General features: G+C 38.4%; 1 protein-coding gene across 6 annotated transcripts in view; it reads left to right on the forward strand.

The window, feature by feature from the left end:
• Positions 1 to 13,969, forward strand: part of acacb (acetyl-CoA carboxylase beta) — a 32,083-nt gene that overhangs the window by 3,687 nt on the left and 14,427 nt on the right. For 3 of the 6 annotated variants that reach the window (XM_077561123.1, XM_077561124.1, XM_077561125.1), the window contains exons 3-29: positions 1,613 to 1,745; positions 2,030 to 2,168; positions 2,248 to 2,357; positions 2,460 to 2,541; positions 2,611 to 2,709; positions 2,830 to 2,939; positions 3,032 to 3,142; positions 3,984 to 4,193; positions 5,008 to 5,178; positions 6,274 to 6,435; positions 6,512 to 6,675; positions 7,259 to 7,409; positions 7,489 to 7,592; positions 7,685 to 7,766; positions 7,843 to 7,988; positions 8,059 to 8,209; positions 8,294 to 8,428; positions 8,549 to 8,695; positions 8,783 to 8,971; positions 10,043 to 10,143; positions 10,233 to 10,321; positions 10,414 to 10,538; positions 11,858 to 11,971; positions 12,084 to 12,197; positions 12,277 to 12,366; positions 12,443 to 12,561; positions 12,815 to 12,838. In XM_077561123.1, coding sequence (XP_077417249.1) covers positions 1,613 to 1,745; positions 2,030 to 2,168; positions 2,248 to 2,357; positions 2,460 to 2,541; positions 2,611 to 2,709; positions 2,830 to 2,939; positions 3,032 to 3,142; positions 3,984 to 4,193; positions 5,008 to 5,178; positions 6,274 to 6,435; positions 6,512 to 6,675; positions 7,259 to 7,409; positions 7,489 to 7,592; positions 7,685 to 7,766; positions 7,843 to 7,988; positions 8,059 to 8,209; positions 8,294 to 8,428; positions 8,549 to 8,695; positions 8,783 to 8,971; positions 10,043 to 10,143; positions 10,233 to 10,321; positions 10,414 to 10,538; positions 11,858 to 11,971; positions 12,084 to 12,197; positions 12,277 to 12,366; positions 12,443 to 12,561; positions 12,815 to 12,838 — 3,372 coding nt within the window. Of the gene's footprint in view, positions 1 to 1,612; positions 1,746 to 2,029; positions 2,169 to 2,247; positions 2,358 to 2,459; positions 2,542 to 2,610; positions 2,710 to 2,829; positions 2,940 to 3,031; positions 3,143 to 3,983; positions 4,194 to 5,007; positions 5,179 to 6,273; positions 6,436 to 6,511; positions 6,676 to 7,258; positions 7,410 to 7,488; positions 7,593 to 7,684; positions 7,767 to 7,842; positions 7,989 to 8,058; positions 8,210 to 8,293; positions 8,429 to 8,548; positions 8,696 to 8,782; positions 8,972 to 10,042; positions 10,144 to 10,232; positions 10,322 to 10,413; positions 10,539 to 11,857; positions 11,972 to 12,083; positions 12,198 to 12,276; positions 12,367 to 12,442; positions 12,562 to 12,702; positions 13,359 to 13,969 lie in introns of those variants that run through there. The other 3 variants (XM_077561127.1, XM_077561126.1, XR_013293427.1) reach the window with 3 other exon arrangements.

Raw genomic sequence — 13,969 nt, forward strand, 5'->3', positions numbered from 1 at the left:
TATTTTTTCAAAGTGCCACCTGGTTCCCGTATCTACAAAGGTCAGTCACTTATGTGTTGCCATTTGACACCATTGCTTGTAGCGCATTTTTTTTCTCGAGTTTGTTTATGACCCCAGCAGTTCCGAACGGATGCTACCGCAGATGTGTTTGAACATGGTGAAGGATTGCTCATCGTGTAGCTGTTGTTATGTAAGATGTTGCGTGTATGACAACTGAGCTCTTCGCAGAGGAGGGAAGTGGATTAACTGTTTTTCCAACTCTCTGCTATGGCATCATCATTGATGTTCATGGTTCTCGTTTGGTGGCTTTTATCAGTGAGATGTACTTAACTCATTCACTGCCATTGACGGCTATAGACGTCAAAAATTAATTTGAAATATTTCTAGTAGTTTAACATTTTTTTCCACTTTCGTTAACCCTTTAACTGCCAAAAACGTTAAATAACGTTTAGTAAAATCCTAGGGAGGAGTGCCAAAGACGTTAAAAGACGTTTGTTTCAAAACAGAGGTGAAACTAACCATTTTCTATTGTTGATTACTGAAAAACGGAATAAGGTACAAACAAACTATTTTTTTCTGATGAAAGATGAGAGTCCAATCTTTCATTTGGCAGTATGTGTGTTCCCTTAGTCCAAACACAACATTTTCTGTGGACCTTGAAAGATCAGTCAAAATGCTTAAATCGGCTGGCACCCACGGCATCCCTTTTCTGAAAACGTCTGGCAGTCAAAGAGTTAACTTCCCTATTTTAATATATATATATATATATATATTTATAGTTTGCTGAAGAAAGTGCAGCTTTTATATTACGGCTCATATCAACTTCACTGATCAAAGAATTTACTTCCAAACATGGGAACGTTTTTCAACAAAGGTTTACCTCACTAATGTCAGTGAGGCTTGGGAATAAACAGTGCTGGAATATATATATTTTTTTTCTGGTATAATTTTTAATAAATTACACCAGGAAAAAATGTTACATCATCTCTAAGTATGATCCAATAAATAAATAAAAAGCATTATTGTGAAGTCAGTTTGATGCAGCTCTTATGATGGACCTCATAATACCCAATGAGTGCAAAGGCATACTATATATTGTTTGTATTTCCCCAAAGTCCATGATATGACTAAATCATATCTTATCAGAACTCAGACGTGTTTACCACTCTGTTTAAAATCTGTATTGTCCTGAGATTCTGATGAATATTTTATACAATGTGAACATTCCCGTTTAAACATATTACCAAACGACAGACCAGCTATTGCACCTTATACTTTATTTAATTTCTGCTATTTTTCAACTCAATACCTTTTTAGGACAATTTTACAATGTTCAGTTCTATGGGAAGTGTTGTTGAAATACAATTTACTTGCAACAGCAGAAAACAAGATAAGGACATACAGTACAGTACTGTAGATTGGCTGCTTCATCTCAGAACCTGAACTTTGACTTTGACTTTGGCTTTTGATTTCCACAGCTCATTTTCTTTTTACTTTTCTTCAAGCTGTTTACTCGTGTGCTCGTATAGAACTCGAGGTTCTTTTCAGCTACTTGTGACAACGTTGGAAGGTTTCTTGACCAGGCAAATAATTGTAAGATTTGCTGTTTCAGGCCCAGCATGTCTGGTCCTCACTTGGTGAAAAAAGGACGCGAACACCGAAAGATGGATCTTCACAGAGACTTCACTGTGGCCTCACCTGCGGAGTTTGTCACCCGTTTTGGTGGAAATCGCGTCATCGAAAAGGTGAGAAAACCCCCCGATTTTTTTTGTCTAAATTACCTTTTTGTGTTTTAATTGACAGGAATCAATATATTTAGGTGAGAGTTGGGATAAAGATGACAAGACATGAATTTATGTTCTCCATTTGAGTGACTCACTGGAAATGTCAACTCCAACTCAAATTTATTTCCTCTTTGCGTTTAAGCCCCTCTATACATTGTAGCATTCACTTATTTCTTGTGACTGGCATATGGTTATTTTTTTCCTGCTACACAAATCTCTTCCTCGTTCCGTTTTGCCTTCAACAGGTGCTGATCGCCAACAACGGCATCGCTGCAGTGAAATGCATGCGCTCTATCCGACGCTGGTCCTACGAGATGTTTCGAAATGAGAGGACCATCCGCTTTGTGGTGATGGTCACCCCCGAAGACTTGAAAGCTAACGCAGGTACTGCGCGGCAGTTCTGATTGAGCACATCATTGAACATGCTGCATGAATCACTTTCTGTCTTGTCATCTGTTTTCAGAATACATCAAAATGGCAGACCACTACGTGCCTGTTCCTGGTGGGCCAAACAATAACAACTATGCCAATGTGGAGTTGATAGTGGATATTGCCAAAAGAATCCCAGTGCAGGTAAATATCACTGTTGTTTATCTGCTGCCAGAAGTGATGTTTTTAAAAAAGTTATTTAGAAAAAAAAAATGTGTAAGAAAAGATTTGCGTTTCTATTAACAGGCAGTGTGGGCCGGCTGGGGTCACGCCTCAGAAAATCCCAAACTACCTGAGTTATTAAACAAAGCCGGCATTTCATTTTTGGGTAAACCAAAATGGGAAATACCTCTTTATCGTGTTAGTGCTTGTTTTCCAATTGTATGTTTGATTTTAGGGCCATCCAGCAAGGCTATGTGGGCTCTCGGGGATAAGGTGGCTTCTTCCATTGTGGCGCAGAGTGCAGACATTCCCACGCTACCGTGGAGCGGATCAGGTTTGACCTTTTCTCCTTGTCTTACTTTAAAAAAAATATAAACAACATTGCTGAGCTTGCTGAACTGATTTCTTGGGATTTGGTCGCCATAGAAATGTTGTTGTTTTTGTCCTGTTCCAGGTCTGAAAGTGGACTGGAGGGAGGCTGATCAAATTTCCGGCAATGTAATCAGTGTCCCGCCTGAAGTCTACACACAAGGCTGCGTTCTAGATGTAGATGATGGTCTAGCGGTAGGCACCAACAAAATTATCTGTCATTTTCCCCAAAATGATGGCATTTATTATGTTGCATCCCAAACTGTACTGTATGTCTCTTGGGCCAGGGAGCTGAGAGAATTGGTTATCCAGTTGTCATCAAAGCTTCGGAGGGTGGAGGCGGTAAAGGTATCCGGAAAGTCGAAAGTGCTGATGATTTTACCAGCTCATTTAGACAGGTTTGTGAACTCTTTTTAGGGACCTTCATGTCCATTCTGTGTAACCCAGCCCCACATATGGAGGACCAAAAATGGCCAAAATAAAAAATAAATGAATTCATGAAAATAAAAAGGATATAAAAAATATAATTCAAAGAAATATATTAATGTAAATAAAAATATCTAAAAAAAATGTAAATAAATAAATAAAAGTCAAAATAAATACAAAAACGAGATAAAAAAATAAATATAGAAATAAATACAAAAATAAATATAGAAATAGAATTAAATGTCAATCAATAAATAAAAAGGCTCTGCTCTCATACGTATTTCATGCTGCAGACACAGTCAGCATGTCCTAAGTGTGTCTTGGGTTGAACTATTCGCCTACTGGTCGATCGACATGTCAGTCTATGTCATGCCCTGCCCGTTCCACAGCAAGGGAGAATTCACACACACAAAAATAAACCATGGACCTTGTTGATTACAGAAACTCGTGTGAAGTTGTCGAGCAACTCGAGTCGCAAGTTGTGGTGACAGTGAACAAGATAGTCGTCCATTGCTGGAGCCTTTTTCTTTATTTATTGATATATAAATATCTATATATTTATTTTTGTATTGTCCACATTTATATTTTATTTTTTGAGTCACATTTTTTATTTTTGTGTTTATTTATTTAAATATGTTTTTATTTCCATTTATATTTATTTGTTGTATTTGATTTTTCAATTATATTTTTATATCTGCTTTCAATCTGAATTTTCACTTTTATTATTATTTTTTTTATGTTTGCATTTTTGGTCCTCCATAAACATATGCATACTTTTCTTTTTTTTAATGACAAACATGTATTGGGTTGCAGGTTCAGACGGAAGTACCCGGCTCGCCCATTTTCATCATGCAGCTGGCCCAACATGCAAGGCACCTTGAGGTTCAGATACTGGCTGACGAATATGGAAACGCCATCTCTTTGTTTGGTCGAGATTGTTCCATCCAAAGAAGGCACCAGAAGATCATAGAGGAAGCCCCTGCAACCATAGCTGCAATCTCGACATTTGAACAGATGGAACAGGTCAGTCACATTATTTATTTCGGCCCGAGCAGCGAACACTGCGAGGTTCCTTCACATTTTAAAGAACTCCTTCCACAGATTTCATCCGATTGACTTGAATCTGTGGGTGATGATCCAAATGGAAAGTAAATGCAAAAGTTTTTATTTCGCCAAATGCTGTTGCTGTGGCGACGCGCTATTTACCAAGAAAAATAAAGCAGATTTTTGTCTGTCTCCACGTTAGTGAAGACATGAAACCGTGCACACTCAACACACCTGGCAAAATATATATATATTTTCGTTTATTATGAATGTGTGACGTTAAACAAAAATGGCTCAGTAGCGCCCTCTAAAACGGTTTAACTCCCAGTCGTGTATTTCACCGAGATCTACGAGAAGTTTGAGGCATGTGTTACAGCCTAAAACCTACGTGCTAAATCTAACAGGATGCCAGCCATTTTGGATTTTCTTTCAAAATGGGCCTCATTTTTCACCTATTATAGAGGTTACATCTGATTGTCTTGAAACTGTGGGTGCTTCATGTAAAGATGTTCAGGATGAAAAGTAAAAGCAAAGGCTTTTGATTTTCCAACGCTGTTGCCGTGGCGATGCGCTTTTTGCCATGAAAAATTATGATGATTTTGGTGATCTAGAGATGTGTGAAAACTGATTACATTAAATCAGGCCTGGCAAAAAAACAACATAATATTATGTAAACATTATTGTGCCATTTTCTAAAAATTCCAATGTGCATAGCTGCTCACATCTCTATTTCATGAATATTTTTTGTATGTATTCACTCCAACTTGGCATTTTGCTTCCTCTTTCTCACTAGTATGCTATTAGATTAGCCAAGATGGTGGGCTATGTCAGTGCCGGAACCGTGGAATATCTTTTCTCCGAGGATGGAAGTTTCCATTTCTTAGAGCTAAATCCTCGCCTGCAGGTAGAACATCCCTGTACAGAGATGATTGCTGATGTAAACCTTCCAGCTGCCCAACTTCAGGTAAAATCATCACTGGAGCGTCCCAAGAATATTTATAGAGAGTGCAATATTGATAACAGTATTTGCTTCCTCTTTTCTGGACTATTCGATGTAGGAGCTTTTTTCCATTCATCCATAACACATTGGCTCCCAACATCTATTCTAGTTAATTTATCCCAAAGTTGTTTGCTTGAACTCGTACTTATTGCACTTGAGCACGGTCTTGCTAGGACAGAAAAGTACCTGCTCTAAACAGTTTACTCAAAGTTGGAACTAGACATGAGCAGATATTGGATTCAGACGGTATGATAACTGAGAGCAAAAATACCAGGGTATTAAAAATTACAGTTCTAAAATGTATTTATTTATTTATTTTTAAATATAGGCCATATTCAGTTTAATAATTGTTAATTAATAAATAATGTTTTTTTCTATTTTAAACAAAATATGAATATTTCATACATAAATTTGTACCATGTTAAGTTCAAAGAAAGAAGGAAATATGACCATTCTTCTTCTGTTTGAATTCTTCTTAATAAGCCACAATGTCTGCTCATGTTGTCCTTCGGGCTAGCTAGTACCCACTGGCACCAAGTTTTTGAAGAAAATTTGTATATATATATATTTAAATAGTAGGCGTGCAATTAATTGACATAGCAAAAAGGTATCCTGCCGTCTTCATCCCTCTTCCCCTCCCTCCCGCCTGTGTGCAACTGCTCAACCCTCCCCTCTCTGCTCACCCAAGAAGGAGAGAGAGAGAGAAAAAAGAAAAGCTGCTGGCCTCTACAATAATCTTCAGAAATGCATCTTGTGTAGCGATCTCTGCAAGCAGCCAATCATATTTCAGCAAGCCTTTGCCTGCTTTGGAGTCCCCTCAAAAAAAAGAAAAGAAAAAAAATGCTCATTTCTGGTGACAGACAAAAAACCTGGTAAACCGTCAAACCGGTAATCAGCCCATGCCTAGTTGGAACAAAGTAGCGTCCATTTAGCATTCTAGACTTAAGTCCGCTTTGATTGATTGAGGTGTGTCCAAATACTTTTGTCCTCATTGTATATTTTCTCACAATTAGCCCATCTTAATTCATTCATTCTCACCCATTTTGTCATCTACGACAGATTGCCATGGGCATCCCCCTTTACAGAATTAAAGACATCCGTTTGCTCTATGGAGAAACTGCCTGGGGTGACAACATTATTAACTTTGAGACTCCAGAATGCCTGCCAAGTCCGAGAGGGCACGTCATAGCAGCCCGAATCACCAGCGAGAACCCTGACGAGGTAGCGCTCACTCTCTCCCATGCTATTAATCTTCCATTCTTTTCCTCAAAGATCATTCCTGTCTTGTTGGTTACAGGGGTTCAAACCCAGCTCCGGCACCGTGCAGGAGCTGAACTTCCGCAGCAGTAAAAATGTCTGGGGTTACTTTAGTGTCGGTGCAACCGGGGGTCTGCATGAATTTGCTGACTCACAGTTCGGGCACTGTTTCTCCTGGGGGGAGAATCGAGAAGAGGCCATTTCGTAAGTGTCTGTTTTGATTACCGGTATGTTGCTATGTCATTTCTGTGTAAATTATTGACAATAATAAATACGGTATTCTGGTTTATATTGCGTTAGTGGAATCTGAATTATGCAGCAAAAATCCAGCCGTTTTGATCCATCTCAGGGGGCGGCCATTTTGCCACATGTTGTTGACTGAAGATGACATCACAGTTGCTCAGGGTGCAGGCAATGACCAATCACAGCTGACTTGTTTTCTGAAGCCAAGCTGTTATTGGCTGTTACCTGAGCAACTGTGATGTCATTTTCACAGCAAGTGGCAAAATGGCCGCCTTCTGATGTTGATAAAAACGGCTGGATTTTGTGTCATAACTCCTATTCCACAAATGTAATATTAATCAGAATGTCCTGTTTAGACTAGAAAGGTCACATATACCATTATTGTCAAGAAACATTTACGGTTGACTTCCCCTTTAAAAGGATTGGGATGGGAAGAAGACTGAATTTGGTGAACAATGCTGGCAATTAACAGCATAAGACAAGAACATAGAATACACATTACCGATTGTTGTCCTTTTGTTTGCTGTGTCACATAATGCTTCAGGAACATGGTGGTTGCAATGAAGGAGCTGTCAATCAGAGGGGATTTCAGGACCACCGTTGAATACCTCATTAAGTTACTAGAAACGGAGAGCTTCCGAAACAATGACATCGACACAAGCTGGTTGGATCACCTGATTGCAGAGAAAGTGCAAGTATGCGTCATTTGGTAGCCGTCTCAACATGTTGGTCTGGTGACTTTCACCACAAAAGGCCATGTGACTTTTTCTGCAGGCAGAGAGGCCAGACACCATGTTGGGGATCGTCTGCGGGGCTTTGCATGTTGCCGATGCAAGCTTCAGAAAGAGCATGTCCGACTTCCTTCACTCACTAGAAAGGTTGGTACAAAATTTAAGACTAATACTACTACTAATATTATTCATGATAATCATAATAATAAATGTGTGCTCAAACTTGTCTATGCCTACAGAGGCCAGGTTCTGCCTGCAGCCAGCCTCCTCAACTCTGTCAGTGTCGAGCTCATATACGAAGGGGTCAAATTCTGCTTAAAGGTATCGTTTCATTCCCTTTCCGTAGTGAACTTACCATCTTTATTCTAAACGAAGTACCTTCTGTGGTTGACATCAGGTTGCCCGCCAGTCCCCAACAACGTATGTCATCATAATGAATGGCTCCAACATTGAAATAGATGTCCACCGGCTCAGTGATGGTGGTCTTCTGCTCTCCTATGATGGCAGCAGCCATACCACCTATATGAAAGAGGAACTGGACAGGTAAGCGTTATTTAATTTCCGAGTCGAACTGAATTCATTTTTTTCCCCCCTGTACGACTTTAATTCGCAGCTACCGCATCACTGTTGGCAACAAGACCTGCGTGTTTGATAAAGAAAAGGATCCCTCTGTGCTGAGATCGCCCTCTGCTGGTAAACTACTGCAGTACATTGTTGCAGACGGAGCGCATATTTGCTCAGGAGAGACCTACGCAGAGATCGAGGTGAATTTGAGGGCATACGCATGTTTACTCATCCAGCCAAACTACCCGTAACTGCACCTTATGTGATCTACTGTCTGAACTCAGGTGATGAAGATGGTGATGACTCTGACGGTACAGCAGACGGGACATATACATTTTGTCAAGAGGCCCGGGGCAGTTTTGGAGTCCGGCTGTGTGATGGCACATATGAACTTGGATGACCCTAGCAGTATACACCGGGCAAGTTCTCGTGTCCTGTATATATGTGTGTGTGTGTGTGTACACAATTGTGTGGACAGCTCATGTGGTCGCTCATGTCGGTGAACAAAAGTCTAACCATGTTATTCTGCCATAATGTAGGTGGAGCTCAATACAGCCACCCTACCACCACAAAACCCATTACCCATAGTTGGGGAAAAGCTCCATCAAGTGTTCCACAGCATCCTTGAAAACCTTGTTAAAGTAATGGATGGTTATTGCCTTGAAGAGCCCTACTTTAGCACCAAGGTACAGAAATCGGATCAACATCAATCTGATAATACTGACTTTCAAGCATGTTTTTTAAAAAAAAATACTTATTTTTCGTTTCTGCAGTTGAAACAGTGGGTAGCAACCCTCATGAAGACTCTGAGGGACCCCTCCCTGCCACTGTTGGAGCTGCAGGAGATCATGACTAGCGTGGCGGGTCGAATTCCACCTGGTGTTGAGAAAGATATCCGTAAAATCATGGCCCAATATGCCAGCAACATCACCTCGGTCCTGTGCCAGTTTCCAAGCCAAAGGGTGAAAAACCTCAATTATTCTTTTAGAAAGCAATGCTCAGCATAAATGAGTACAGTCTCACATATTTTTAAACTATTAAGTTTACATTTTTACTGAAGGGAATATACATAAAATAAGAGAAAATGGCTGATTAATTTTCCCCGTGACGTTTTTATCGAAGAAAACTAAAGTTTCCGATGCTGGAAAGGTGCCCTGAATACACCATTTTGTTAGCAGCTAGCAAGTGTGTAGCATATGTTATTCTGTTGTTCCTAAGCGTCCTTTAAGCTGTTTAATGACATTCCAGTTGTAGTTAACTGTAAAACTAAACACATGACGCTAAGAATTACATCCAATGTACATTTAAATACAAAACATTCTTCGTTTTAAAAACATCGCTAGCCTAGAGCTAATTCTAAAAGCGCAGGGAGGATCCCATTCAAATGCAAACAGGAAGTTAGCATCGACCTCGGGTGTATTTTTCCTTCAAATAACGAATATTCATACGCAAATGCTGTGGGAACACATAGCCACAAGTAAGATAACACTACGCAAAGGCACAGATTCTTCCCAATTGCAACGTTCTTCTGTACTCACTTTAAGTGTGTACACCATGGATGCATTAAATAAATTTTATGCATTAAATATTTATTTTTAAACAATCTGCAGATCAATCGGCAATCAGTATTTTTTTCTGCCAAAAATCGGTATTGGCATCGGCCTAAAAAAAATGCATATCGGCTGGGCCCTAATTCGTACTCTAAAAAGCGTCAACTGGAATAGGCTCCAGCTCACCACTATTGAAAATGGATCGACTAATCGTTCATTATCATTGAATTATTCTACTTCTCCCTATCATAAATCAAGAAAAATTTGTCAAACAATTTTGACATTTTATTATGTTTTTTTTTTATGTTAGAAATGCCAAGTATGTTGCAGGTGCACCTCTGCTACACCCACAAAAGTAGACATTATTACAGTGGATATCAAAGCCGAGCAAAATAATTTTTTGTGAAATATAGTGGATTGAACTTATTAATGCTGAGCTATATCAATTTCTAATCTAAACAGTGGACTTCTTTTGCAATCCAGGTTGCAAATATTCTCGACAGCCATGCAGCCACTTTGCAGAGAAAAGCTGATCGAGAAGTGTTTTTTATTAACACTCAAAGTATCGTTCAGCTGGTGCAGAGGTTAGCTTGTTCATATTTCTTGTTAGCAGTAAAAAAAAAAATGACAGTGATTGTAATTGTACTGATTTATATTTTATGTCGTGTTGCAGGTATCGCAGTGGAGTACGTGGCTACATGAAGTCTGTGGTTTTGGATTTGCTCAAGCGATACCTTCAAGTAGAGACGCAGTTTCAACAAGGTGACAGTAATATTTGATCAGAATTATCTGCTTTAAAAATGTTTTTAGCATCACTAAATCGTGTATGGGATTTTCTCGTTTTCCACAAGCAGCTCATTATGACAAGTGCGTAATCAACTTGAGAGAGCAGTACAAGCCGGACATGAGTCCTGTGTTGGAATACATCTTTTCTCATGCCCAGGTCTTCAAGAAGAACATCCTGGTCACAATGCTCATCGTAAGGCCTTCATCATACTCAGCACTGATTCATCACAAGTGAATTTCAATTAGGGGTGTCAAAAGTAACACGCTAATAGTGCAACTTAAAAGTTCCTTTAACCAGGGCAGGGGTCAGCAACCTTTTCTGTCAAAAGAGCCATTTTGGGCCAAATAAATTACAAAAAATCTGTCTGGAGCCGCAAAACATTCGACCATGAAAATTTCCTGCTTTTTCTTAAATAAATTTTCTGACACATTTTGGCAATTTTGTGGACATTTTATGGTAATTTTCAGGATTTCTACTTTTTTTCCTGCTAATTTAATAGTTTTTAAACCTTTTCTTTTCTACCTTTTTTATTGAATTCTCTGATATTTTTGGCAATTTCATGGACACTTTATGGTAATTGTCTGCTTTTTTTCTTTCTTTCTGGACATTTTATGGTCACTTTTTGGACATTTTACGGTCATTTTGAAGCTTTTTCATCGACCGTTCATCCCTTTTTTTCTGATAATATAAAAATTTGGACTCTGACATTTAAAAAAAATATTTAATTATTTTCTAAAATCGAAATCATTATTTTATTTAAAGAATACTTTATTCAAAAAAGTTTAATAATAAAAAAAAAAATCTACATGATGTGTTTTTAGAGATTCACAGGGAGCCACAGGAGAGTGACTAAAGAGCCAAATATGGCTCCAGAGCCATAGGTTGCGGACCCCTGAACTAGGTGTTATTCCCGACTCGTTTGTAAGAAAGCTGCGTCTCTAATGACAATGCACATCTGTATAAAATGTAAGAAAAGAAAGGCAGAAAAGAGTCACTATAACACAATTTATCAGTAGAAATAAAAATTTGTGGTGGATGGGGGTCAAGTTGTAATTAACAATAAAAAAAAATTGCACTTTTACACATGTTGCTTCATGTTCAAATTAACTAGCTCTTAATATGAAAAGAAAATGCAGTTGCTGTCGCTAATGTCCAACATGAAACGCTAATGCCATCCAGTGGCAGAAAAACGGCCTCAACACAAATCAATGTTGCACACTCCTTTTTACAGTGCAGTAAATCATTTCAACTTCAAATAACTTTAGGAATTATAAAATACCTTATCAATGAACTAGAAGATACAACCATATTTGTATAAGGTTAACATATTTTTCCACTTTTATGTTAATAAGAGTACTTGAGATTTTCTTTTATTTCACACTGAGAAGCGATATAAAATGTGCGATTAATCATAAGTTAATTGATGAAATCGTGCGATTAATTCAAATTAAAAAAAACCTGTATGGACTGACACCCCTAATTTCAACACAACTATCTTTGATTTTGTTTAGGATCAACTATGTGGAAGGGATCCAACTCTGGCGGATGAGCTGATGGTGATTCTCAATGAACTCACTCAGCTCAGTAAGATGGAGAACTCAAAAGTGGCCTTGAGAGCTCGACAGGTCAGACTTTGAGCAAAGCAGTTCAATACAGAACTGTGAATATATTTAGCAAGTTTTATTTACTGATCTTGAGCTACGCAATTCACGATGTGTAATGAATTGTCTGTCTCAGGTGCTGATTGCCTCTCATTTACCGTCATACGAACTGAGGCACAACCAAGTGGAATCCATCTTCCTCTCTGCCATTGACATGTATGGTCATCAGTTCTGTCCTGAAAACTTAAAGGTAAATGTCATGATTGCACGTCAGGACCACAATTTCCATCTTTGACATCAAATCATTTGTGTTCTTCCATGTCCACCAGAAACTCATCCTCTCCGAGACTTCCATTTTTGATGTGTTGCCCAATTTTTTCTACCACTCCAATCAAGTTGTCTGCATGGCTGCACTGGAGGTACGCATAGCGAAGAGGCTCTTACTTCTTCTGAAATTCGCTAATAACGACACGGCGAGGTTCCATTTTCCTCCAGGTGTACGTGCGTCGCGCTTACATTGCTTACGAGCTCAACAGCATCCAGCATCACCAGCTGCGGGATGGAACGTGTGCTGTCGATTTCCAGTTTATGCTGCCATCATCGCATCCCAACAGGTAACACTTTGGTCTGTGCTAATACCGATTAAATACCTTTGCTGATTAGCTTGATTGAATATAAATGGGGTGGATAGGTTAGGTGAGCGCAACTGTGGGAAAACTGTCTCATGTTTTTAATGCCTAACCTTCTCTTTATAGAGTAGTTTAACCCACTGAACGGGAATGTGCAGTATAAATCATAATGCCTAGAGGTGGAGGAGGATGTTGATCCTCCACTGCTAATGTTCACCTGTCAATCATCTTATTTCAGAGGGAGCAGCCCTACTCTGAACAGGTAGAGTAAAAGCTCCTCCCAGCCTACTACACCTGATGGTGTGTATGTCTTACAGCAAAGCATGCCAGTTGCATTGTATTGCCTTTTTCCCTTTTCCTCTGTATCCAGCAACATTCGCCCTCAAGGACTTTTACCGTATAACAAGCGCTTCGTAATTTTTTTCTTCTTTTTAAATGAGCTTCTGCGTATGCAAAGCTTCTCTCAACTTGTCTATCGAGGCAGAGATTTTTGAGAGGTTCAGCCGTCATACCATTTGTTTACCTCTTAAAAATCTCCTCAGATTTAGGGCTACAAGTTTGATCTTGATAACAAATCATAATTCTTTTAAATCTTTTACTGCCATCGACGGCTATAGACGTCAAAAATTCATTTGAACTATTTCTATTAGTTTAACATTTTTGAGAGGTTCCGCCGTCATACCATTTGTTTACTTCTTAAAAATCTCCTCAGATTTAGGGCTACAAGTTTGATCTTGATAACAAATCATAATCCTTTTAACTCTTTCACTGCCATCGACGGCTATAGACGTCAAAAATTCATTTGAACTATTTCTATTAGTTTAACATTTTTTTTTCCACTTTTGTTAAGAGTGTGAAAACCTAGATTTTTTTATTGTACATTTAGAACAGATATAAAAATTTGTGATTAATTGTGAGTTAACTAATAAATCTATGCGATTAATTACGATAAAAAAATTTAATCGAATGACCCCTAATTTTTAATAATCTTTTTTTTTTTTTAATCACGTCAGGGGATTAAATTTTGGAATTGTAATTAATCGCATGACTTCAATAATTAGCTCACGATTAATCACAAATTTTATATCTGTTATAAATGTACAATAAAAAAAATTCTAGGTTTTCACACTCTTAACAAAAGTGGGAAAAAAAATAGTTCAAATGAATTTTTGACGTCTATAGCCATCAATGGCAGTGAATGAGTTAATAACAGCTTTTAATAAAAGTACCTGGCTTCCTGAACTTTTTTTTCCTAGGTTTCATACTCTTGTTAACAAAAGTGGAAAAAATGTCACACTAATTGAAATAGAATTTTTGACGTCTATAGCCGCCAATGGCAGTGAATGAGTTAATTCATGAAACAATTATATGATGTAATTCTGATTGCACATGA

Source organism: Vanacampus margaritifer, chromosome 3 (genome assembly GCF_051991255.1).
Source record: "Vanacampus margaritifer isolate UIUO_Vmar chromosome 3, RoL_Vmar_1.0, whole genome shotgun sequence".
In the NCBI taxonomy this organism is placed as follows: Eukaryota; Metazoa; Chordata; class Actinopteri; order Syngnathiformes; family Syngnathidae; genus Vanacampus; species Vanacampus margaritifer.